The following is a 27,421-nucleotide window of genomic DNA, read 5'->3' as shown; positions in this document are numbered from 1 at the left end:
GCAGTTGGCCTCTTTTTACTCTGCCAATAATGCACCATCACCTCCGGAGGAGGTGTGCAAAATCAATACCGAGGCTAACATCAAAAAGGCAAACCTTCTGATCGGAGGCGACGCAAATGCTCGGCATAACCTTTGGGGAAGTTCTGAGATCAACTAACGAGGTGAGTCACTTTTTAATTTTATTATTGAACATAATATGACCAATTGTAACAGAGGCAATACTCCCACTTTCGTCTTTCCAGGCTCGGAAAATTATGATGGATGGGAGGATGTGCTTGATGTTATTTTAGTAAACAACCGTAAATTATTAGTGGAGAATTGAAGAGTTTCCCCTTTGAATTCGTTTTCGGATCACAAGTGGATTCTTTTTCAAATTATCTTTGAGTCGAAAAACCCTCCGCCTTATAGAAATCCCAAAAGAACTGACTGGAAGGAATTCAGCCAAATTGCTAATTCCAAACTAAGCAACTTACCGAATCTCACCTGAAAATCTTTGAAACTTTTATAAGTAAAGCTTTTAGAGTCTCTTGCCCAGTTAAATATAGCCGTAAAACCCTTCCTTCTTGGTGGAATGAAGAACTGTCCAGTCTTAGGAAAATGACAATTTTCAATATCTGCCACAAACATAAGTTTTACCAACCGTATAAAGACTCTCTTAAAATTTACAAGCAAGCCCTGTCATCAGCCAAAGACAAGGCTGGAGAGAATACTGTCAATCAATCGAAGACATAAAGGACTCCGCAAGGCTCAGCAAAGTTTAATGGAAGGAACATTGTAATCCTTCATTTCTAAAAAAGCCTGAGGGAACCTGGACAGCCTTTCCAGCCGAATCTCTTGAGCTACTGATGAAGACGCACTTTCCGGGTTGCGAGAGTGATAACCCCGAATCGCTTGAAACCACAGAGCTAAACGTAGCTCAGTGAAGGATTTCAGACCAATAAGCTTAACATCTTTTGTGCTTAAAACCTTGGCATTCTTGATTACGAACTCTCGAAAGCTCTCAGCATGCTTATCTTAAGGGCAAATCTACGGAGACTGCCCTCCATGAGGTAGTGCGTACTGTAGAACAAACAATCCATTATAAAAAATTTAGTCTTGCCACCTTCCTAGACATAGAAGGTGCTTTTAACAACGTCCTTACAGAATTCATAGAAGAATCGCTCGTTAAGTTCGGTGTAGAAGACTTCATTCGAGAATGGATTACTTCCATGCTCAGTGGTAGGAAGATTCGAGCCACTCTAGGCAATACAATCGCAACAAAACACTTGAGTTGGGGCGGTGTCCTTTGGCCTCTTCTATGGCTTCTGGTCATGGATACAATTCTCGTTAAATTAGAGAGATGTGAAGTGAAGACGGTAGCCCATGCGGAAGATTTGGTGCTATTGGTGTCAAGAAAGTACACCTCTGTGATTAGTGAAATCACGGATTCAGCTTTGTAGAAAGTTAGCAGCTGGGCCACGAGTTGTGGACTAGGAATTAACCAAAGTAAAACTGAACTGTTGCTCTTTACCACCAAAACTAAATTACCGCACTTCACGATACCTCGACTCAACGATCAAATCCTATCATTGTCTTCCAGTGCAAAATATTTGGGAGTTATACTCGACCCTAAACTAAACTGGAAACTAAATAACGAAGTACAGGTTAAGAAGGCCTGTGTTGTCTTCTACGCCTGCAGCAAAACTTTCGGCAAAAAGTGGGGACTTCAGTCGAAGATGATTTTATGGACGTACACAGCCATAGTACGTCCAATCTTAACATATGGTTCAATTGTGTGGTGGCCTGCTCTTAGCAAAGCCTATAATATTGATAAGCAAAAGAAGGTTCAGAGAACAGCTTGCGTGGGGTCCACAGGGGCCATGCGTACTTGCCCAATGGACGCCTTAAGCGTTATTTTGGATCTTCTACCAATCGACCTTTTTATTAAAAACATAGTTTCCTGCAGCGCTATTAGGCTGAAGGAATCAAACAGCTGGTTGTCAAAACCTTATGGTCACAGCAACATAACGATATTGATTCCCTCAGATATTATCTCGACACTGACTACTGCACTCCTACTTTGAGCCTTAGTAAGGATTTTAAGGTTATTTTCCTATCGAGAGAAGATTGGGAGGATGACATCGTGTCGATAGGTTTCGACACAACCATCTTTACTGACTTTGCTAGCGTTTTTCAGGCTGAACTGCTGGCAATAAAGGAGGTATGTAAGATACTTAAACAAAGCCCGAACTAAAACTGTCTTTACAGACAGTCAGGCAGCTGTCAAAGCCATTAACTCGGCCAAATCCTCATCTAAATTGGTCCAGCAATGTCACGATGAGCTTGCGAGCCTGAATTTCGCCAGGATTGTTGCGGTTTGTACCGGACATTGTCCTATAGGAGTTCATGCAAAGAAGTTGGGTATCTCTTACAACACCTTTTGCCGTAGCTGTAGTGACCAAAGAGAAAGTGAAACGATAATCCATTTCCTCTGCAAATGTCCTGCTTTGTCAAACACTAGAATGAAATACTTTGGAAAAGCATTCTTTCACAGACCTAATCTTTTTTCTCAATGCGACAAAATGGCTCTAACACAATCGTTATGAAGCTTCTCTATAAATCTATCTCTTTTAATCAAAGGTCGAACGAGTTTTTGGTATCAAAGCGGCGCACTGCAAAGCTAATTGGATCTCAGGCTAGGTCGCCTTGATATCGCCATTTCTACCTACCTACCTATAAGAAAATTAGTTGTCACAAATTTTCTGATTCCGATTTCAAACGTTGTTACAACATCTTTCTTTGTTATATAAATAAATATATTATATCCTGTTTGCAAAACAACCAGACTCTAATAGGTTAGGGGCTCCGATAGGTAGTGTTCTGTCCCCTCTCCTGTGGAACATAGTGGTTAACGAACTACTAATATCCCTTGAGAGGGAAGGCTACAGAGTGGTTGCGTATGCCGATGATGTTGCTATCGCCGTCGCAGGTGAACATCCTAATACACTGAGAAACCTCCTCCAAAATGCACTCAATATGCTCACTAGATGGGCTGATCACTGCGGACTTAGTATTAATCCTCAACTGCATGTCTCTGCATAAGCGGGGCATTGAGAACCACACCCTCAGCAGCGTTAGACACTCTCCTCCATCTGACACCCCTCTACATCTTGAAATGAGAGGCAATAGGTAGATTAATAAGGGAAGGGATTTAGGATAGGATAGGAGCGCGGAGGATTCAATGACCAGCCCATAAGGGTAGGCCAGAACTAGGATGGGATAAGGGGTACGGGAGTTGGGATAGAATGTCCACTACGAAGGCGATGGCATGCTCGGGATGCTCGGCTAAGCTCGCCGGATGAGGGGGGGATCTTACCTTCGTAGATGGACCTCACCTCTTTCCAAAACTAAAATTTCATGCCATTACACAAAAACTTAAACGATCCCAAAAACATAACATTAACCCATAACTCTAAAAGAACAAACAAATTTGTACAGACTTGCACACTACAACCAAAACATGACTTCCAAACTAGCACTACAAGTAAAGAACACCAAACACTGGACAACCTACACACCGCCACCAGACACAGAACTATCGACACACTACGACCGACACACCATCACCAGACACACCATCACCAATCTATACTACATTCACGCTCGACCTGACACACTATCACCGGATAACACGACATTCACGCCGGACCTGACACACCTCGGGAACGCTGCGGCTGTTGTTGCAGCATGGCCGTACCCACCCAACCTGGAGTTCGACTGGCCTTTACTTTCGAACTCCCCTTACTAGTCTTTGAAGCTGAAGTTTACGTTGTGGAACCCGGTTCACTGAAGAGCATTATCCAGCCCTACCACACCTCCTCTGAAAATTGTAATCAGCACTCCATAATATTTAAGTTCTGAACACCAAAAGTTGATAAAATCAAAAAAAAAAAAAACACAACAAATCGACTAAACTGTAACGTGACTTACATTTTATTTAAATAGACTCGTAACTAACATAAATGGAATATATAAAAAAATATAAAGAATAATTTCGAAATTTGAAAATTAGAAAAATTGTAAATTTATAAAAAATTGAAAAATTGAAATAACTTAAATAAAAAAAATCAAAGGAAAACACAAAATTTCTCCTCAGAAGTATATATGTACCTAGTGTACCTAATCCAAAAACAAACAAAAAAACAGGGACTTTCTCCGTATGGAGGAGACTTAAGTTCCCTTGTTCTCCCCGGAAATCTACGCCGTCTTCCTTTTATGAAGCAGCTGTATAAATTCCTCTTTTATCCTACCTACCAAGAGCTCTCTATAGGTAGCTAAAGGGATGCAAAATGTTGCCTCTACTTTGACAGGGAGGGGTATGGGGAACCTACGCCGCCCCGACGAACTTTACCCGTAATGCTTACTCGACACTAACAAAAAATAACGACGCACTCTAGACACATATACCGATACAAGGAGTTACAAAATAAAGTCGTTATAAATTTGAATATTTGTTGTTTCAATGTCACGTTACTAATTTTTCCTTTGTTATTTGTTGGACAGCTAGGTATACGTATATATATATATATATATAAGCAAATCCTAGAATCGATTCGCCAGGAACCGAATCCTTTTCTCCTATCCCGCCGGATTGGCGTAAATGTTAACGAGAATGCACAACGATATATATATATATATGTATATGTAGTTAAAACTTATATAAATATAGGGGTGAGATTGGTTTCGGCTAGTAAAGTTACTTGGTGATCCGGGTCTATCGACGGATCAATCTTATGTTCAGCACAACCTCCACATCACCTTGGGAATGAAATTTTCTTGCTCTAGGACCGTCGGTCACTCCGACGCCAACCACCGTGCCGGTCGCCAAAACTCAATCTCACTACAATACGTATTTATGATTTTTTTTATTTGTTCCTATTATAATATAAAAGTATCACTCACCCTCAGCTATTATTTTAAATTTTTTTTTCTCTTTATGGATTTATTTGCTTTCTTTCTTCACTGAACATATATTAGTCGTTACAAAAAACTTATACAAAAAAAACCTTTAAGAAAAATAAATTTAATTTAAATTCTTCACGCGTTAGACGGACAACGAACCTATTTCCTTTTTTTTATTACGTTTTTTTTTCACTTCTTTTGTTTTATGCCACTTTTAAATTTAAATACATACATAGATGCTTTCGTCACCCACTCTGAACTACAAATGACTTCTAGTCAAGTTCCTTTAGCGGTTACGATCTTCAATTACCGCATAGTTTATTATTTCCCGCAATGTTCGCAAAACTACTCTTTCAGCATCGTCTGGACCCTTGCTTTAAAGCTTAATTTCACTCCTATCTAATCCTTTCTTATTTTCCCCACCTTTCCCAATTCGCATTAAACTTTTCATTAAATATTTAATATTGTGGGTATTGTCGTTCCTTTCATACCTATAAACATATATCCGTCGCTTCTGCAATTTCTTCGTCCTCCTTTTATACCATCTTCTTAATCCCTATTCTTTACTTCTGTCTCTTTTTCATGACATATGTCTATTTCGTCCCTAATTGTAATGTCAGATTGTCAGTGATTCGAATTACGAAAAAGAAGTTGCGTGCGCCGGTAAATAAATAAACATAAAAGAAAAACAAGTAATAGGAAAAACAAAAAAAATAAAATAACTAAATGGAATGGATGCAAACCAGAGTCACTAGGTAAGTAATTTCTCCTGCCTATTCTGACCAGAACTATCGATCTGGGTCTTACCCAGTCTATGTCCCTGGTCAGCATTGTAGGTATTCTCTGTAATTTTTCCTAATATTTTTGAATTTTCCTTGCAGGAATAGTGACTAACCTAGGACAACTCTGGCCTATCGGTGGCCACAACAAAACTCCGGCATCAGAAGTGCCGATATTTTCACAAGGATGACGGTGAAGGCCGACGGCTGGTCGTATTGATTTATTTGTGAAGGACCTATGGCAATCTCTAATACGAGTGCCATTGCATGTGGTGAAGGGCATCTGCTTAAGCCGGGCGGAGCAAATGCATTTCCTCCTTGTTGGTTTTGAGTGGGGAAGAACCCATACTGTTTAAGCCGGGCGGAAGAAATATGATTCTTTCAAGCTGGTATCAGGTGGGGAAGAACCCTCGACCATTCAGCCGGGCAAAACAAGGCTACAAGTAAATTTTAGAAAGGATTTAAACATAAATTAAAATTCTTGGTACAGAGTAAGTCCATCTTCATTACGTTATTGATATATGCATGAATTTATAATTTACTCGTTAGTTTGTTTTTTTTTTTTCGTGTACCTACCTACTATTTGGATACGCGAAGTTTGATTTCTTTAAAAAGAAGTAGTAGGTATAATAGGTGCATACTAAAATATCTATAAAGTCAGTTGTCGTTTTATTGTAAGAGTAGATGTACTTGGGCACAATTTCAAAAAAAATGTATATACATATGTATATAGTTTCTGTGTTGTTATAGGTAGTCATTTAGTCCACATTAAATCGATTGTTTCTTGTCGATGTCCTGGTTGTGTTTCCTACTAATTCAACAACATTCGTATTCTAGAATAAGGATTCCAATGACTTACGTCAATCTCTGGATTGTACAAGTTAATATTGCTAAGTTTGGTTATTGCTTAAATTGTTTATATACTAACTTAAGCTATAATTAAAATATCACAGATTGGAATTACTTATATCTAGGTTATCACAGTTGTTGTGTTGTTTTCGTTTACTCGAAATGAAAAATATCACAGATGTTTGTCCAGGTTGTTAAGGAGCTTAACGAATTACGACGGCATTAAATACAATCCTTTTTTTTTCAGTTTTCATGCTTTGTACCTACTTTCGATCACAGATGGTTTGTCATTTCTTGTCCACTACTCTATATCACAGTTGTTCGTCTATCATATCACAGGTTTATAAATATTGGTCATGATACTCATTTGATTGTTTCGTTTCAATTGTCTATAATTTGCCTTTTACATTCTATGTTTATGTGTTCTTCAAAAACAAACTCAACAGTTATCTATTGTTTGAGATCTTTCGCATGAAAGATCCCAATCTTTTTCCCAACTAGGTTCTCCAGCTCGTACATGCTTTTTCCTACGGGTTTGACAATTCGACATTTAACATATTTAGGACAAAGTTTAGACGATAAAAGTTTCGAGGAGTCACTTAGTATGAAGTTTCGTTTGTAAACCTCTTGACCAGGCAAGTATTGGACATTTCGAGACCTGGTGTTGTACGTTTTCCTCCCCTTCTCGTTAGCTATTGTTATATTTTCTTTCAGCTTAGCACGTATTAAGTGCAATCGCTCTTGCCGCGGTAAGGTCGCCAACTCGCCATCCTCAAGGACGTTTAACTTTTGTGCCAGTGCATATCCGCTCGCGTGTGTCATCATATTTGTTCCAAAAAGAGCAAAGTATGGTGAGACACCGATGGCTGAATGCACTGAACTCCTTAAGGCACATGCGATGTCGCTCAAGTGGCTATCCCAATCGCGCTGATCTTCTTTCAGATAGGAACGTATGGCGGCTAATAACGTACGGTTGACTCTCTCGGAAGCGTTAGATTGTGGCGAGTAGTTTGCTGTTTTGAAATGACGTATTCCATATTTTTCCAAAAAACTTTGAAATTCCTTTGACACAAACTGTTTTCCATTATCGGAATGTAAAATTTGTGGAACGCCATATGCATTAAATATGTCGTTTCGCAAGTAAGTTATTATGTTACTTGACGTTGCTGAACGAAGCGGCTTTAGGAATACAAATTTAGACATATGATCTAGTACAACAAAAACATACACATTTCCTGCTTTTGACCTAGGGTATGGACCAATAAAATCAACATATAACTTCTGAAACGGACGGTCGGTGACATAACCATTCTCAATAGGTGGACGTTGGACTTGACTTGAAGACTTAGACTTTTTACACGTTTCACAATTACTTACAAACTGTCGAATTTGTACTGTCATGTTAGGCCAGTAAAAATACTGTCGTACACGGTACAATGTTTTCGCCATTCCACCATGGGCGGCTTTCGGTGGGTTATGGGCATTAGCAATCAAATTTTCGGTTAAGGTTGCCGGTACCCATAACCGCCAAGAGTTCTCTACTAATAGATTTTCGCTATTAATAGGGAAGGTTCGTTTGTATACAAATGAATCTACTATCTTAACGTCGGGTAATTCTTTTTCATGCTCTCGTACGGTATCTATGAGGTTTTTGTACTCCTCTGATTTAAATTCGTCGGATTCTAAATCTATCCAGGGAATTATTTCGCCCATGTCCAAGCTATCCAAGTGTGCTCGAGAAAGAGTGTCTGGCACGACATTCAGCGATCCTTTTCGGTGCTCTATGTCGAAGGTATATGATTGCAACTCAAGAGACCATCTAGCCAATCTACCACTGAGATCTTTCATGGTCATTAACCATTTTAAGCTAGAGTGATCAGTTATGATGGTGAAATCCATACCTTCAACATAAGGTCTGAACTTTTTCACTGCCATCACCGCGGCCATACATTCCTTCTCGGTCACACTATAGTTTCGCTGGCATGAGTTAAGTTTTTGGGAAAAATAAGAAATAGGACTCTCTTCATCAGCCTCTCCCTTCTGAAAAAGAACGGCCCCGATTCCGGAATCGGAAGCATCACATTGAACATAAAATCGTTTCGAGAAATCTGGGTGTGTCAGCACCGGAGCTGTCGTAAGAGCTCTTTTCAAATTTTCGAACGCGACTTTAGCTTCATCTGTCATGACAAACTTCGCGTTCTTTTTCTTGAGAGTATCCGTCAAGGGAGCTGTTAAGTTTGAAAAGTCTCTTATAAAACGCCTATACCATCCGGCCAACCCAAGTAACCTTCTCACCTGCCTAGCATTTTTCGGTATAGGAAAGTCAACTACAGCCTCTATTTTTGCCGGATCTGTTTTTAATTTTCCACCACCAACAATGAAACCCAAGTACTTCAGTTCTTTGAAACAAAACTTGGACTTCTTGACATTGATGGTGAGATTAGCCTTTCTGAGACAATCGGCTACTTCTCCTAACAGTGCAACATGTGTTTCAAAGTCTGGCGCGATAATTAACAGATCATCTAAGTAAACAAATACCCGATCTCTAAGTCGGCTCGGGATAACTTTATCCATTAGTCTGCACAACCTTTGGGCAGCATTACACAACCCGAAAGGCATCACCGTAAACTGGTACAGGGGTCTCCCCGGTACCGCAAACGCTGTTTTCTCTCTGCTATCTTTCTCCAGTGGTATCTGCCAGAATGCTTCTTTCAGATCTACACTACTGATGTAGTAAGTATCTGGAAGACGACTGATCAGACCTTCGATACTGGGAAGAGGATTGGCGTCCTTTTTGCTCACCGAGTTGACCTTACGGGAATCCAGGCAAAACCGGTATTTTACGGTACCATTTGGACCTGGTTTCTTTATAAGAACAACTGGTGAACACCATGGACTTTCACTCTCTTCAATAACTCCAATCTTAAGCATCCTGTCGATCTCCTGGTACAACACGGCTTGGACCACTGGAGAAACAGGATAGTGCCTCTGCTTAATCGGTACCGCGTCCCCGGTATCAATAACGTGCTCCACGAGCGTCGTCTTCCCGAGACCGTGCCGATCGTAATCTAAAAATTTTTGCTTTACCGTTTCCAATACCGATCGCTGTTCCAATGAAAGTTCATGAGCATTCATCAAATCAGCGTCCTGTTCTAGAACCGAAACAGAACTTAAAATGTTCGGAGCGATCTGGAACGCCTTCCAAAAGTCCACTCCTAAATACAATTCTTGGTCTAGATTGGGAACTAGGTATAAGGTGACATTTTGTTCTACATTCCTGTACTGGATTAACACATTTATTTTCCCTATTATTTTCTGACTTTGACCGTCAGCTGTTTTAACCCCCGAACTGTACGGTTGTTGTCGTATTTTTAAATCTTCTATAAACTTAAGACAATTTTTTCCTAAGATACTTATACTGGCCCCGCTGTCCAAGAGTCCGGTTATCTCTCGTTCACATATTTTTACCTTCGCGTAAGGCCTAGGATCAGTTTGTGTATCTATGACAGTCGACGCGATTTTATGCCGAGTTTGTTTTCTTATTTCATATCTCGATCTCGCTTTCTTAATTCTGCTGGATATTTCGCTAACTCTTCCTTGAAAAATTTTATCTCTCGCCTCATAATATTCTTTTAACCTAATGTGTAATGGTTTTATTTCTCTTTTGTTTCCTGGTTTCTTCTCTAATTCAACATCTTTCTTTTTTCCTCTAGCTAAAATTGTAATTCTTGTCTCATCAATATTGGATTTTGAATAGTCGTTCTCTAAAGGTTTGTCTGGGGTGTCTGAGTCGAACGCGACTCCCCCGGAGTTGTCGCGTTCCGATGGCGGTTTTCCGGATTACACCGAGGACATTTGGGAGTGATAACACCATCAAGCCCACACCTGTAACAAAATATATTTCTTTTGTTGGAAGGACAGTCCACGAAAGAGTGACCTTGGATCCGACAGTTCCAACACTCTCCGGCCCTGCCTTCACCTTGGCCTACTGAAGTTTTCGGTCGAGCTCCCGAACGCTGAAAAGCATCTACGTGCTCACCTACTGATGAAACCACTTCTGGATCCGCAACAACATCTAACTCATTTGCTACGAACCGATGTGGAGCTCTATTCGGTTTTTGACCTTCTCGGTCCTTTTTCGGAAAAGCGTACTCCGCCTCCTTACAAGCCATCCTCAGTTGGTCCATTGAGAAAATTGTTTGAGGATACACTAACGGCTCCAATCGTTCGTTCAGGTTTCTCTTAATCATCCTTACCAGCTGATTCTCGGGGATCTGGACTTTTAATTGAGACCGTAAACGAGTTATCGCCGCAAAATAGTCGTCGCTTGACTCCCAGTTGCCTTGCTTACGATCCCTTATTTCACCAGTTATCTCGATATCCGATTTGGAACTCTCGAACTGACGTATTAAGGCATCCCGTAGCATCGGCCAATCTGGCTGTCCATTTGAGCGAAGATACCACCAGTACCATTCACTCGCAGCCCCCGAGAGTAAGAGATGAAAGTCTCTTAGAATCTCAGCCCATGCACACCTATACTTATCTTGTAGCATCTCGACTCTGAATACAAACTCTTCTACTCTAGGGTCAGCGGACTTCCCGTCAAACTGTAGCTTCCACTTGTCTAACCGGATGGGCGTTTTCATCACCGGTGGTGGATATACCGGAGGAGGGTTGAAGTAGAGAGGCTGAGAGTATCTCGGAGTGAACCCATTTGGTTCCTGGTATGGGTTTGGATGGGACATGCCGTTTGCCTCAGACGCACTAACAGGACCTTGGTTCACACTCCGATCCCTTGTAGTATACGACGGCCTCGGATACTGATCGGCACTGAAATTATTAAGCTGATCGTTCGACTGACGCGTTTGCCCACCAGAATCCCCTATCAAATTCTGAACTCTTCCCCCCCCAGTTGGTGGACCAGGTTGAGTTGGGTTTGTTTCTTTCAAAAGATCTAAAAACTGTTTTCTTATTTCATTTCTTAGCGATTCGGTTAGTTGCCTACTAAGCGTATTGTTGTAAGACGCACACGCGTCACCTACGGCCTGATTAATCGCCGACCTATCATCATCATCACCCGCGGCATGATTGTTCGATTGACCCCCGCTATCGGATGACCTTGCGATACCGTTGACCCAATTTGACGGCTCCGGTGATAATCCTCCAGGTGGAGTCAAATTACTATACGAAGGTGCCGATAATGTATCGATCACACTTCTCCCATCCCCTGAATCTAAACCTACTAAACCTCCCTCAATTGGGTTTGCACCTTCGGTTAGTAATAAACCCTTTGACCGACCTTGTATTTCCTGGGGATGATGGTCTTTATTTCGAGCGATATTGTCAATAGGTCCTACCCCACTAGGTTTAGCTGAAGGTACTTCTTCATTCGGAGAGTTTTCCAACCTTGGACCAGACTTGTCCTTAGGAGAGTGCTGAACTCGAGACATCTCGGACGGAACTTGTAAAATCTTTTCACGTAAGGAGCGGGTAAGTCTTTGATCTGGCAATAAGTTTTGTACTTTGATTATTTTCTTTTCTAATTCTTCTTCCTCTTGTCTTTTCATAGGTCTTGCACAACAAAAACAAAAACGATACAACTATACACTAGACGCTATACAACAAAACCCTAACCTAAGATACACTTATTCCTATAATCTATAAACAAAAAAAAAATAAAACCTAAAACTATAATTGTGTACAAAAAAAAAATGAATTTGTTATAACTATTCTATAAAATCTAATTCTAAGCTAAATTATTCAAAAAAAAATGTAAAAAAATATATTTATGTAAATCCTTTAAAGTCTACAACCCTATTCTAATACTCTAAGCCTAACTAATCTAAGTAACACTACAAATATCTATAAACTAAATGTGCTACTTAACATACTATTATTTATATTTATCTTTTTAAACTACCGATACCTATATCTAAGAAAAAAAAACTACACCTATGTCTTTTTTTTTTTTTTTTTTGTTTTGGATTTTTCTTTTAATTTGTTTTATATATTTTTTTTTGACTGTATTTTATTTTTTTTTGTATGTATTTAACTATTGTACCTAAACCTTAAATTCTTAATTGCTAGTTAAAACGAAACTGAATAATTAAAAAAAAACTTAATTCCTAAAAACCGAAATAACAATTGAAATTAAAAAAAACGAAAAGAAACAAAAAATATATATGTTTATGCTGGTACAGATTTTAAACTGATAGAAAAATTTGTAAACATTAATAACTTAAACCTATCGTAATTACTATATTACTATTACTATACACCTAAACTGATCAAAGAAAAAAAAACTTAATGTTAAAAACGTAAATAAAATTGAAATAAAAAAAAACATAATATATGTATGTATGTATGTATCGATTTTAAACTGAAGGAAAATTTGTAAAACCTTAATACTTAAACCACTTGTAATAGAAAAGCTAAAAAAAAAACATTTATCACTATCTGACACCGCGAACGTCGAACACTATTAAAACTGAACGAAAGACTTAGACAAATTGATAATACCAAAAATTTTTAAAAAAAAATATTCATAAAACACTTCGGAGGTGTTTCAGGCGGATTCTTCAGTTACTTCTCTTTTTCTTCGTACATGGGACACTAACGAACTTCGCTTCACTTGCTAATCTCACTTTATGTTCCCGAGATATGTCCAACATACAACTTACACTCATTCACACCGCTCAATCACTACCATGAACACACACACAACATTACTTAATTATAAAAAGCCTGTTTTTATTTTGCTTTTTGGGGTTCTTACCTCCTCGTCGCAATTGGGTGGGCATTTTATAAAGCTATCCCATCCAAGACTTACGATTCGACTAGAACCTTACCAAAATCACCGTCTTCAAATTGATTCTGGAAATCCAGTCGCGATTCATTCGGTACGTAAAAACCCTCCGAAAGAAGACATACTGGACTCCCTTAAACGTTTAGCAAAAATATTTATTCCTTACTCGTTCCGACTGTCCTCTCGAACCGATCTTCAACGCTTCGTCGCAAGTATGCAAGCATTCTTAAAGCTATCTTGCATACGACATACGCTGCAATTGAAAACGGTTTCGAAAACAGGCAAATACAGGTCACCGAATCTTGCATAATCTTTATTAATGGTTTCCGTTCCCATCTCTTAGTCTTTGCATCGCAAATAAGCGAGTTTTCTTACGAGCTATCTCGTTTATGTCTTATGCTCCGACCAAGATCTGGGCCCCAAAACCACTGAAAAGATTAAAAAAAAAAAACATACTATCACATTCATACACACAAACACAACGTTGGAAACACGTTACAAACGTTGCAAAAACGTTGGAAACACGTTACAAACGTTGCAAATACGTTGGGCGCCATTTGAAATGAGAGGCAATAGGTAGATTAATAAGGGAAGGGATTTAGGATAGGATAGGAGCGCGGAGGATTCAATGACCAGCCCATAAGGGTAGGCCAGAACTAGGATGGGATAAGGGGTACGGGAGTTGGGATAGAATGTCCACTACGAAGGCGATGGCATGCTCGGGATGCTCGGCTAAGCTCGCCGGATGAGGGGGGGATCTTACCTTCGTAGATGGACCTCACCTCTTTCCAAAACTAAAATTTCATGCCATTACACAAAAACTTAAACGATCCCAAAAACATAACATTAACCCATAACTCTAAAAGAACAAACAAATTTGTACAGACTTGCACACTACAACCAAAACATGACTTCCAAACTAGCACTACAAGTAAAGAACACCAAACACTGGACAACCTACACACCGCCACCAGACACAGAACTATCGACACACTACGACCGACACACCATCACCAGACACACCATCACCAATCTATACTACATTCACGCTCGACCTGACACACTATCACCGGATAACACGACATTCACGCCGGACCTGACACACCTCGGGAACGCTGCGGCTGTTGTTGCAGCATGGCCGTACCCACCCAACCTGGAGTTCGACTGGCCTTTACTTTCGAACTCCCCTTACTAGTCTTTGAAGCTGAAGTTTACGTTGTGGAACCCGGTTCACTGAAGAGCATTATCCAGCCCTACCACACCTCCTCTGAAAATTGTAATCAGCACTCCATAATATTTAAGTTCTGAACACCAAAAGTTGATAAAATCAAAAAAAAAAAAAACACAACAAATCGACTACACTGTAACGTGACTTACATTTTATTTAAATAGACTCGTAACTAACATAAATGGAATATATAAAAAAATATAAAGAATAATTTCGAAATTTGAAAATTAGAAAAATTGTAAATTTATAAAAAATTGAAAAATTGAAATAACTTAAATAAAAAAAATCAAAGGAAAACACAAAATTTCTCCTCAGAAGTATATATGTACCTAGTGTACCTAATCCAAAAACAAACAAAAAAACAGGGACTTTCTCCGTATGGAGGAGACTTAAGTTCCCTTGTTCTCCCCGGAAATCTACGCCGTCTTCCTTTTATGAAGCAGCTGTATAAATTCCTCTTTTATCCTACCTACCAAGAGCTCTCTATAGGTAGCTAAAGGGATGCAAAATGTTGCCTCTACTTTGACAGGGAGGGGTATGGGGAACCTACGCCGCCCCGACGAACTTTACCCGTAATGCTTACTCGACACTAACAAAAAATAACGACGCACTCTAGACACATATACCGATACAAGGAGTTACAAAATAAAGTCGTTATAAATTTGAATATTTGTTGTTTCAATGTCACGTTACTAATTTTTCCTTTGTTATTTGTTGGACAGCTAGGTATACGTATATATATATATATATATAAGCAAATCCTAGAATCGATTCGCCAGGAACCGAATCCTTTTCTCCTATCCCGCCGGATTGGCGTAAATGTTAACGAGAATGCACAACGATATATATATATATATGTATATGTAGTTAAAACTTATATAAATATAGGGGTGAGATTGGTTTCGGCTAGTAAAGTTACTTGGTGATCCGGGTCTATCGACGGATCAATCTTATGTTCAGCACAACCTCCACATCACCTTGGGAATGAAATTTTCTTGCTCTAGGACCGTCGGTCACTCCGACGCCAACCACCGTGCCGGTCGCCAAAACTCAATCTCACTACAATACGTATTTATGATTTTTTTTATTTGTTCCTATTATAATATAAAAGTATCACTCACCCTCAGCTATTATTTTAAATTTTTTTTTTCTTTATGGATTTATTTGCTTTCTTTCTTCACTGAACATATATTAGTCGTTACAAAAAACTTATACAAAAAAAACCTTTAAGAAAAATAAATTTAATTTAAATTCTTCACGCGTTAGACGGACAACGAACCTATTTCCTTTTTTTTATTACGTTTTTTTTTTCACTTCTTTTGTTTTATGCCACTTTTAAATTTAAATACATACATAGATGCTTTCGTCACCCACTCTGAACTACAAATGACTTCTAGTCAAGTTCCTTTAGCGGTTACGATCTTCAATTACCGCATAGTTTATTATTTCCCGCAATGTTCGCAAAACTACTCTTTCAGCATCGTCTGGACCCTTGCTTTAAAGCTTAATTTCACTCCTATCTAATCCTTTCTTATTTTTCCCACCTTTCCCAATTCGCATTAAACTTTTCATTAAATATTTAATATTGTGGGTATTGTCGTTCCTTTCATACCTATGAACATATATCCGTCGCTTCTGCAATTTCTTCGTCCTCCTTTTATACCATCTTCTTAATCCCTATTCTTTACTTCTGTCTCTTTTTCATGACATATGTCTATTTCGTCCCTAATTGTAATGTCAGATTGTCAGTGATTCGAATTACGAAAAAGAAGTTGCGTGCGCCGGTAAATAAATAAACATAAAAGAAAAACAAGTAATAGGAAAAACAAAAAAAATAAAATAACTAAATGGAATGGATGCAAACCAGAGTCACTAGGTAAGTAATTTCTCCTGCCTATTCTGACCAGAACTATCGATCTGGGTCTTACCCAGTCTATGTCCCTGGTCAGCATTGTAGGTATTCTCTGTAATTTTTCCTAATATTTTTGAATTTTCCTTGCAGGAATAGTGACTAACCTAGGACAACTCTGGCCTATCGGTGGCCACAACAATCTTCAGCAAACAAGTGGCAGCGAGTACAGCTATAAGACTCAACGCCTCATCTCAATGGACCAACAACAATGTGGGGCACTCCATCATTTTGAACTTCTTTGGTTCTATACCAAAGTACATACACTACACTATTCCTAAACCCCTATTTGGAAAAAACTTCCAGGTATCCATTCCATCCAGAGATGAATGGGAAGACAACAAACTCCTGGAAAACAAAAGTATTCATTTTTATACAGATGGATCCAAGACAAATGAGGGAGTTGGTAGTGGTGTGTACCTACTCAGAAAAGCTTAATCTATGCATCTCATTCCGCCTCCCTTATCATTGTAGCTTGCCCTGCTCTTTCACTCAGACGCAAACTTCATCTGGGGGACTACTCTTTTGATAATCCCAGTGAACTAGCTAAAAAGGATATCAAATATCTTCTTCCCTTAATAAAAAGCTCAAAATGGTTCGACTAATAAGAAGTAATTCTCTAGATTCTCTAGATTCAATGGGCCTTTCTCTTGGCCTAAGTGTGTGGATTTTTAATCCGCCGCCACGTTAACCTAACCTAACCTAATGGTTATGGGCGAATCAAAAGAGCCAGTCGGTGGAATTCCACAATTCAATCGGAGCGGATTCGATGATTGGCAGTTCAGAGTTTGAACACATCTGGACTCGCTTAATCTGGCTGATGTTTTAACGAAAGTACTTGAGGCTACTAATGCAGGATATGAAGAATTTTCTAGAAGAGATAGGAAAACGAAGGATAAAATCGTAGCGTTTTTGCATAACGACTGCTTAAGTTATACCCGTGAAAAGAATACTGCTAAAAAGATGCGGAAAAGCCTTCAATCATCTTTTTCAAGAAAATCGGTTGTTAACCAACTTTTGGTACGGAAGCAGCTAACGAAGCTTCGTTTGAATGATAATGATTCAGTAGCTAACCTTATCATGATTTTTGAAAACTTGGTAAGGCAACTGAAGATGTCTGGAGCATCAATTCTTCCTAACACTCTCTGAAAAGTTCGATCCGTTAGTTACTGCCTTACAAAACTTAACGGGTGGATAACTTAAGTTTGGTATTGTCAAAGATCGGATACTTTTGGAAGAAGTGAAATTAGAAGATAAGGAAGGTGAAGTTTTTCATGCAAAATCGTCGTTCGCTGTGAAGAAATACCCAAAGAAAACCTTTAAGTTTCAAGGTAAATGCTTTAAGTGTAACAAGATAGGGCACTTTCACTTAGCAATAGACTGTCGGAAAAATGACGTTGGGCCCAATCAAAGATGCAACAAAAATACGAAAGGCATCTGTTTGATGTCAGATCGTAACCAATCAAGAGGAATGAAAGAACTTGGTAGAAAAATTAAGTTGAAATTAGACTCTAGAGCTAGTGATCATCTGTCAAAGGAAAACTGGTGTTTTTCTGAAGAGAATGAGTTAAGCGAGGCTATACAAATCAATGTTGCCAAGAATGATCAATTGTTAGTTGCAAAATGCTCAGGATCTTTAAACGGAAAAACAAACAAGAATGTAGATGTCATTATAAAAGACGTGTTATACTTGCCAGAATTGAGGGACTACTTACTTTCTGTAAGAAAACTAACTAGCGTTGGATTAGATGTCCAATTCTTCAAACAAAGCTATAATAGTTAAAAGTGAACTAGTGAGTGCAGAAGCTTACTTGCAAGGTAATTTATATGAAGTCGAATTCGAAATACAGGGACATTCAGCTAATCTATGTAAAACAGAAGAAATCAAGTTGTGGCATAGGCGTTTGGGTCATGTTGGACAAGGAGCCTTCACAAAAATTGCAAGGGAAAACATGATAAAGGGACCCAAAATGACTTCATTGGATGACATTGGTTCTTGCGAGAACTGCATAGAAGGTAAACAGTGAAGTGATCCGTTCAAAGGTGTGATGGTGCAGCTGCGCTCCCTTCGCAAAATTACAACAGTGATCTTCAAGGCGGGGCTACTGTAAGGCGCAGCGAACGGGAGCGCCGACCTCCAAGTAAGTTTGATGATTATTACATGAGTTATAGAGCAACTTCTGCGGATGAATTTTTAACAGGTATTCCTAATTCTTTTGGTGAAATCAATTCCTGCTCTGATGCTGCAAAATGGTTGAAGACGAACTCTCTTCAATGAACGAAAACAAAGTTTGGCAAGTGGTCAGAAAACCGAAGAATGCGAAGATTTTGAAACCGAAGTGGATCTTCCAAATTTAAGTTAACGAGAACGGTGAGCCGACAAGATATAAGGCCAGACTCATAGTGAAGGGATATTTACAAAAGGCTGTAATTCAATTTGACGAAACCTACTCACCCGTTGCGAAATTGACAACCATACGAATTGTGTTAGCTGTTGGACTGTACAAAAACCTGATATTTCACCAATTAGATATAAAGACTGCATTTTTACATAGTGAGTTGAAGGAAAAACTTTATATGCCTGTTCCAGAAGAGGTTTCCGAAGCAGATGAAAATGTTTGTCGCTTACTCAAATCCATCTAAGGCTTAAAGCAAGCACCCCGATGTTGGAACAAAAAGTTTAGCGATTTTCTTCTTCAATTGGGATTTAAAAGATCCAATCACGACTATTGTTTGTACACCAAGATGGGACCAGAAGAAGATGACATCATCATACTTATTCTGTATGTTGATTATTTACTCATTCATCTTCCAAGTCTTCACTAACTGTATCTTCAGTTATGGTAAAATCCCCAGAGTCTTCAACAGTTTCATCTTCAGTAATTATCAGATCTTCATCAAACAAGTCATCAACTAGTTGATCTTCTGTTTTATCTTGGTTATAATCAGAACCGACGAGTATTTCAGATGACTCTTCCCCTTCTTGCTCGTCGTTGCTGACTATAACAAATCCATTTTTATTTTTTTCTTAGTTGATATTTTATACTTGAACGGAAAGTCAGTTTCGTATTCTATTTATCAGGTATGTGCCAGTTAGAGCCGCCTCAACCCACATTCCTTTTGACATTTTGGATTCTAGTAGCATTGTTCTTATTTTTTCGATTAGTGTTCTGTTAAACCTTTCAGCCACTCCATTTTGCTATGGCGATTAAGCAATAGTATGTTCAACTTGAATGCCAAACTTTTTGTACCATAAATTTTGTTCCCTTGAACAATACTCTCGTCCTTGGTCTACAGTAAGCTTCGATATGGATTTTCCAAAGATCGATCTTGTCTTGCCTCAACCACTTTCGTTAAAACATCAGCCAGATTAAGCGTGTCCAAATGTGTTCGAACTGCCAATCTTCGAATCCGCTTCCATTGAATTGCGGAATTCCACAAACTGATTCTTTTGATTCGCCCATAACCTAGAGTCTGGTTGTTTTACAAACAGGATATAATATATTTATTTATATAACAAAGAAAGATGTTGTATCAACAACGTTTGAAATCGGAATAAGAAAATTTGTGATAACTAATTTTCTCATAATATTAAATATTGAAAACGATTGCTTATGTTTTTCAATATTTTCAAAATAATTATGCAATTGGGCCTCAACCAACATACGTCTCCATCCAGCTTGGTTCCTAGCTAGCTGTCTGGAGTATTGAACTCCAAGTTGGTTGAGGTCGTCTCCCACCTATATACGTGCGCCACCTAAATCGCGATCTACAATATCTCTACCAGCCTTCTTATATGTTGGACTTTTATTGTGTCGCTAAACAGGCTGTTAAAAAGGTCGTTCTATCTTCTCCACCAATCTCAATCTATGCAGACAGGACCAAAAATCACTCAAGCTTAGTAAGTCGTTTTAATTTTTTTTTTACAAGCCTCAGCGCTTTAAATGAGAACCGGGATGATGAGTCTCTTACAGACGGTGACTTTAGAATTTTAGATGCTCGAGAGAGGACTTTACTAATTGATTAGTTTATTAACTTCCCATAGGAAGTTATTGTAATGGGTCCGATTTGTCAAATTGAAAATTTTGACATTTCTGGCCGTTTCAAGGTCCCTAGAGTCGAAATAAAAGATTTTTAGAAAGATGTCTGTGCGCGCGTGTGTACGTATGTGCGTTCGTACGTCCGTACGTTCGCGACGTTTTTTTCGTCGTTCATAGCTCAAGAACCAGAAGAGATATCGACTTCAAATAAATTTTGTTATACAGGTAATAAGGCAGAAAGATGCAGAAAGGGCTCTCAAGAAAATTGCGTTGGTGGTTTTTTTACCATAGCAGTTTGAAAAAAAGTTGAAAATTTTGGTTAACTCTAAATATCTTACGAACCAAAAACGCTAGAGACTTGGATTAAATTGTATATAATATATTGTAACGTGATATCAAAGAAGTATATTCTTTGAAAAAAATCCATTTAACGGTTTTTTTTTATAAATCAAAAAAACTGAACAAAAAATTTGTCACTTCCAAAATTTTACGACTAAAATATGATTTCATCTCCAAAACAATTTTGTGCAACGAAGAATAATGTTTGTGACAACTGATAAAATTTTGAGAAAAATTCGAATTGACAGTTTTTTTTATAAAAAATAAAAATCGAAAAAAAACATTACTTAAAGTTGGTAAAAATTGAATATCGATTCAAATATCTTTTCAAAAACTTAAAAGTTAGGCTTCAAACTTATTTTATCTTATAAGAAACATTGCTTTCAACATTCTGAAAAATGTTGATAAAAATTGATTAGACGGTTTTTTTACAAAAAATAAAAACTTAAAAAAAAAATAATAAAAGGTGGTAAGAATTGATTTTCGACTCAAATATCTTTTCAAAACTTTGAGATATTGGCTGTACATTTCTTTTATCTTTGAAAAAATATTGTTGTCAACACTGAGTAAAATTTTGAAAAAAAATCGAATAGACAGTTTTTGTACAAAAAAATTAAAAACCTAAAAAAATATTAACAAAAGTTGGTAAAAATTGATTTTCGACTCAAATAGCTTTTCAAAAATTAAAAATATTGGCTTCAAACTTATTTTATTTTACAGAAAATATTGTTTTCGATATTCAGTATTTTGTATATAAAAATCCAACAGTCCGTTTTTTCATAAAAAATAAAATCTACAAAAAAATAGTACGCAAATTTGGTAAAAATTGATACGAGTACATATAGACAAACTTTTAAGCAAGACAAATCGACAAACGGGATGGGAAGTTATAAGTGTGGGTCGCATCCCAGCCTCTTTTTTAATTACTAATCGCGTGTCGTTGCACAGCCGTGGTGGGTTTAAATTACGAAGAAAAATTACCAACCTTTAGTTATTAATTGTGCGGTAGCATGCCTAGTAAAATGTTGTATCTTGAGTTTTAATTCGTTGATATCCACATTTTTGTATTGTCTGTGTGGGGGAAATATCTAGTCAATGAGAGCATCTTTTGAACAAATAATCTTGCAGAATTCGAATATTATGCATCCAGTTTCATCTGTGGTAACCTTTTCGTATATCGAACAGTTGTTCGAAAATGTTTCAGCGGATGGATCTTGAAGCATTTGAACACTCATACATACTTACTTTCAGTTGTAATTTTTCAACATTACGCCACAGTGGCGACGGAATAACGGAAAGTGTTTGTCTGAAATCATGATGCCAAATAGTCTGTTGTTCTTTTTATATCTTCCAATGTCCTGTTCAACACCTCAAGCGAATGTATTTATTTACTGAACATATAGTGGCAGTTTAAGAACTGAATGAGCAGTTCTGCCTCCATCCAATATAGTTGCCGCAATCAAAGAAGATGCAACAGCCAAAAAAGTCGAATCTTCCTCACCGTCTAATTACCGACCGATTGCACTTACGTCCCTTCTTTCCAAGTTCACGGAAACGCTGACTAACTATCAGCTCAAGAAATATCTCGAACATCGAAAGCTTCTAAATGACCGACAATACATAAATGGCACTTGCATCGAGGAGACTGAACATTTGGTATTCTCGGTATGTTTATCTCCAACCACCTTTTGTGGAATGATCACATACGCGATGTCGTCAAAAATGCCGCAAGGTGTTTGGGTTTCCTTTGGCGATGCAAGAAACATTTTACCCCTTCTGATCTGGCTGTTATCTACAAGACTTACATACGTCCAAAGCTTAAGTATAACTCCCATATCTGGGCTGGTGCTCCTGCAACTTACTTAAGCCTTTTGGATAGTATTGAACGTAGAGGATTTAAATTAATAGATGATAATATCATCATAAGTTCATTTAATTCGCTTGAACATCGTCGTAAGGTCTCTTGTCTGACCCTTTTTTACCGTTATTTTAACGGCTTATGCTCTAGTGAAATTGCCAGTTGCATTCCAACCGTAATACTCGCGCTTCTAGGAATGCTCATCAGTATACCTTCGAGCCCAACTTCGGTCGTACTGACAAATACAGAGAATCGTTCTTTAGCCGTACTACGCGAATGTGGAATGCCTTACCACACTCTGTCTTTCCTAGTCATTGCAATATTCAGGAATTCAAAACCAATGTGCACCGACATCTCCTTTTAAACCCTCTCTCCTCCTCCTAGTGCTCACACTCTATGCCTCTGCATAATAATGGTAGTAATATCCACTTGAGTGTGTGTTTATTATAAAAAAAAAAACGTAATATATTAGATTTAAGAAAAAAAAATAGCATTATTTGTTTAAGTTATTAATGTTTGAATGACATAGTGTTTTGGCCAACAGTACAAATTTTTAATTTGGATTCTTGAACATATGAAAGCTTTATTTTAAGCAAGAAATGAATAAGACGAATTCTAATTTCATGAATTTTTTGTTTTTCAAAAAGAAACAATGCACTTGAAGTTAATGGATTTTACTGATAGGCCCCTTAGTGTCTATTATATTCAAATGATTCACCAGATAAAATATATAATCAGGGTCATTCGAATCAATAAGATTGTTTACAATTTAGAAATCTAAATCCAAATATCCCCTAAAGTATATTTAATCGAGAAAAATGAGATAACTTCTTTACTCGCTTATAAAAATTTAAAGAAATTACTTCACGAGTCTTTGATGTGTAAGATCTTTTCAACAATTTATCAATTTCCGTTAATGTGAAACTAGTTTCAAGGTAAAACAATTGAAAAATAAAAGTTCCGATGATTTTCACTTATCAGTTGCGAAGTCCAATTGTAAGCCAAAAATAATACACAAACAACAGATAATAAAAATCATTCGAATTTTATTGAATACTGATATCAGTTGATTTCCCACACAATATATGATAATTGATAACCATCAGCTCGCCTGGGAGAACTAGTGACCTATTCAAATATAATAATCACTATCCAGAGAGAGTTGAATGAGCTGATAAAAAACCATAATATAATCTTTTCGAAACATCATTAATCAATCCATCAGAAACGTTAGTTTATAATACTTGAGTTCAGTTCAGCGATAAGTTTTCAAATATTGTATAACACAGAAATAGGTCTATTCTAGATAAGATATTGCACTGATAATAAATCGTTATTGGTTCAACATTCTTTAAATTAGAAAAGCAAAACAAAAAAACCAACCCCAGTTTTCCTAGACCCAAGGATTTTTATTCCGTTTGAGAATAAATTCAGAGTTCCACAATAGGTGCAGATTTTTGAGATCTTCTTAAGTTAAATCTTAGACAAAATGTCTTCATGCCTTCCTGGTTGTATTTTATAAAACAAACTGTCACCTGACAGTACTTATAATGAGTTTCAATGTTCCTGCTTTTTGATTTCAATCTCACTCACATCTGTCCTAAATCATTTATCGCATATTTCATTCCGTACATAATCCATCCATGATCCACTATAATTGTGAACATTTGTATAGCCCATCGAGGATGCAATTTCAGCGGCTACCGCAGCTCTCTGACCACTTCGACAATACATTATAATATAAGTTTCAGCTGTTGGCTTTTCACATCCATAATTGTTTCGAAACTCCTCACAGTCGGTTTTTCCCAATGCACTTCTTAGCTCACACAAGGGAATATTGATTGATTCTGGAATTTTACCAAATCGAACTTCATTTCGATCGCGAACATCTATCAGTAGCTTCTCCGGATGGTTGGGTAAGTCCTTGATTTCCTCATAATAAACGACTGGGATTGTTTTTTGAGTGCAAACTCTTCTTTCGTTGAGCGAAATGGGACCAAAATTTGTCGTCGTCGTTTTCAAAAGCTTGACGTTTTTTAGAGTTGAAAATTGAGAAAGTCTTAATTTAAATTTAACTTTTGAAGGAAGAAATAAAGAGTTTCGGGAGGATATCGTCAGACATAGGGATCTGGAAAACATCATCAGCGATCCATTTTTGCACAAGAAATTTAGAGATAATTTCCAGACTTTAATCTATAAAGTTCAAAGTTCAAAGATTAAAATTAAAACCAAAAGCAAACATTTTTATTTTATTAATGTCAACTTAGTTTATTGATGAGATAAAAGTTCAAAGCTTACAATTTATTTTTAAAACTTATAAAACTACTGAGGTTCTTTTGGAAGACCCTCTTTGTCAGCCCACTCTAACCATGACCCAACATAGTTGTGAACATTCTTGTATCCTAGTGCTGCAGCTATCTGAGCTGCATCTTCCGATCTCTTTCCACTGCGACACTGCATGATGATGTAGGTCTTGGCATCGGGCTTCGGACGTCCGTACTTCTTTTGGAAGTCCTCTGCTTTCACATGTGGTGCCAATTCCTGATCCACAATACCCAAGGGTATTCTTATAGCTGTTGGAATCAGACCAGTTCCTTCGATTTCCCTCGGTTCGCGAACATCGATGAGAAGTTTCTCTGGATGATTTGGCAGATCTTTGACTTCAGCATACTCAACCACCGGAATATTAACTCTAGTGCAGTAATTCTTGTTCATAGCACAGGCACTCGATGGCAAGTTACTGACAACTGGTTTTGCCTTGACATCAATGCTCGCTTTCACCGAGTTCCATATTCCGGAGCTGACGCTGAGTATGAAGAGATTTCTTATCAATTGCTGGTGGTTGCGAAGAGCTGCCCCTCTTTGCATTTGCATCGAGGCCAGTCGAGAGCAAGCCATTACACTGGGAAGCATTGTACGAAGATAGTTGATATTCTATTTGTTTAGTGAGTGAGAAATGAAGAATTTGTATTAGTATGTTGGGCTTTTGTTTATTAAATAATTAATAAACAATTTCCACTTCTTTTTATGATATAACTCGGAAAATCTTGTTTAACGAAAGTCAGTCACACACGATACCGGTATCTGGGGAGACAGCTGTTCTTCATAGCAAAAGGAAACTGTCAAAAAGTAGACAGAGAAAGTGATATTTTTCAATATGTTTTCTTGCATTTTTTAAACACCAAAAAGTATGCAATAACTTCCAAAATTTGTAGAACAGTGAGACTAAATAAAAATTAACCGGGTGACACTTAATAAATACTCCTTCTATCCAGAAGCAACCTTATATAAGTCGAGTTGTCAATATAGGTTCTTTAGTTCTAAGTCCACTTAAAATAGAATACATTTTATCTAAATTGGTTGTTGATAAGAGTGAAGGGCCTGATGGGATTCCTGCTATTTTGTAAAGGAAATGCGACATTGCATTAGCCCAACCACTGGATTTTAAGGGGGATTCTTACCGATCACCAATTTTTAAATCGGGTTCAAAACAGCATGTACCTAATACCCATTGTAAAATTTTTTGTATTCCTTAAGTATTTAAAAAGGTAGGTAGGTAGAAATGGCGATCTCAAGGCGACCTAGCCTGAGATCCAATTAGCACTGTAGTGCGCCGTTTTGATACCAAAAACTCGGTTGACCTGTGATAGAAAGGGAAAGATTTATAAAGAAGCTTCATAACGATTATGTTAGAGCCATTTTGTCACATTGAGAAAAAAGATTAGGTCTCTAATCTTTGTCTCAGGTTTTCAAAGTCTTTCATTCTAGTGTTTGACAAAGCAGGACATTTGCAGAGGAAAAGGATAATTGTTTTCCTTTTTCTTTGGTCACTACAATTACGGCAAAAGGTGTTGTAAGAGATACCCAACTTCTCTGCTTGAACTTCTCTAGGCCAATGTCCTTAAAACCCTTACTAAGGCTCAAAGTAGGAGTGCAGTAGTCAGTGTCTACCGAGATAATATCTGAGGGAAACAATTTCGTTATGTTGCTGTGACCATAAGGTTTTGACAACCAGCTGTTTGATTCCTTCAGCCTAATAGCGCTGCAGGAAACTATGTATTTAATAAAAAGGTCGATTGGTAGAAGATCCAAAATAACATTTAAGTCGTCCATTGGGCAAGTACGCATGACCCCTGTGGATCCCACGTAAGCTGTTCTCTGAACCTTCTCTAGCTTATCAATATTATAGGCTTTGCTAAGAGCAGGGCACCACACAATTGAACCATATGTTAAGATTGGACGTACTATGGCTGTGTACGTCCATAAAATCATCTTCGACTGAAGTCCCCACTTTTTGCCGAAAGTTTTGCTGCAGGCGTAGAAGACAACACAGGCCTTCTTAACCTGTACTTCGATATTTAGTTTCCAGTTTAGTTTACGGTCGAGAATAACTCCCAAATACCAGAAGCCATAGAAGAGGCGAAAGAACACCACCCTGGGGTGTTCCCCTACTCACGTGTTTTGTTGCGATTGTATTGCCTAGAGAGGCTCGTATCTTCCTACCACTGAGCATGGAAATAATCCATTCTCGAATGAAGTCTTCTACACCGAACTTAACGAGCGATTCTTCTATGGATTCTGTAAGGACGTTGTTAAAAGCACCTTCTTTGTCTAAGAAGGTGGCAAATTAAATTCTTTATAATGGATTGTTTGTTCTACAGCACTACCTTATG

The 27,421-nt window shown here is 37.9% G+C and overlaps 1 protein-coding gene across 1 annotated transcript; it reads right to left on the bottom strand.

Annotated features, from left to right (window-relative positions):
• Positions 1-24,970: 24,970 nt before the first annotated feature.
• Positions 24,971-25,847, bottom strand: LOC129938929 (rhodanese domain-containing protein CG4456-like). Its single transcript, XM_056046766.1, has one exon. It carries the CDS (start codon positions 25,659-25,661, stop codon positions 25,071-25,073), a length of 591 nt encoding a protein of 196 aa, XP_055902741.1. The 5' UTR covers positions 25,662-25,847; the 3' UTR covers positions 24,971-25,070.
• Between the last annotated feature and the right edge of the window lie 1,574 nt (positions 25,848-27,421).

The sequence above is a fragment of the Eupeodes corollae genome, chromosome 1, assembly GCF_945859685.1.
Source record: "Eupeodes corollae chromosome 1, idEupCoro1.1, whole genome shotgun sequence".
NCBI lineage: Eukaryota > Metazoa > Arthropoda > Insecta > Diptera > Syrphidae > Eupeodes > Eupeodes corollae.
Note: the sequence above shows the minus strand (reverse complement) of the source record. Positions and strands in the feature narration are given on the sequence as shown.

What these genes read in the sequence shown, in the direction of transcription:
- LOC129938929 (XM_056046766.1), bottom strand. Translation starts at nt 25,661, where the DNA reads ATGCTTCCCAGTGTAATGGCTTGCTCTCGACTGGCCTCGATGCAAATG.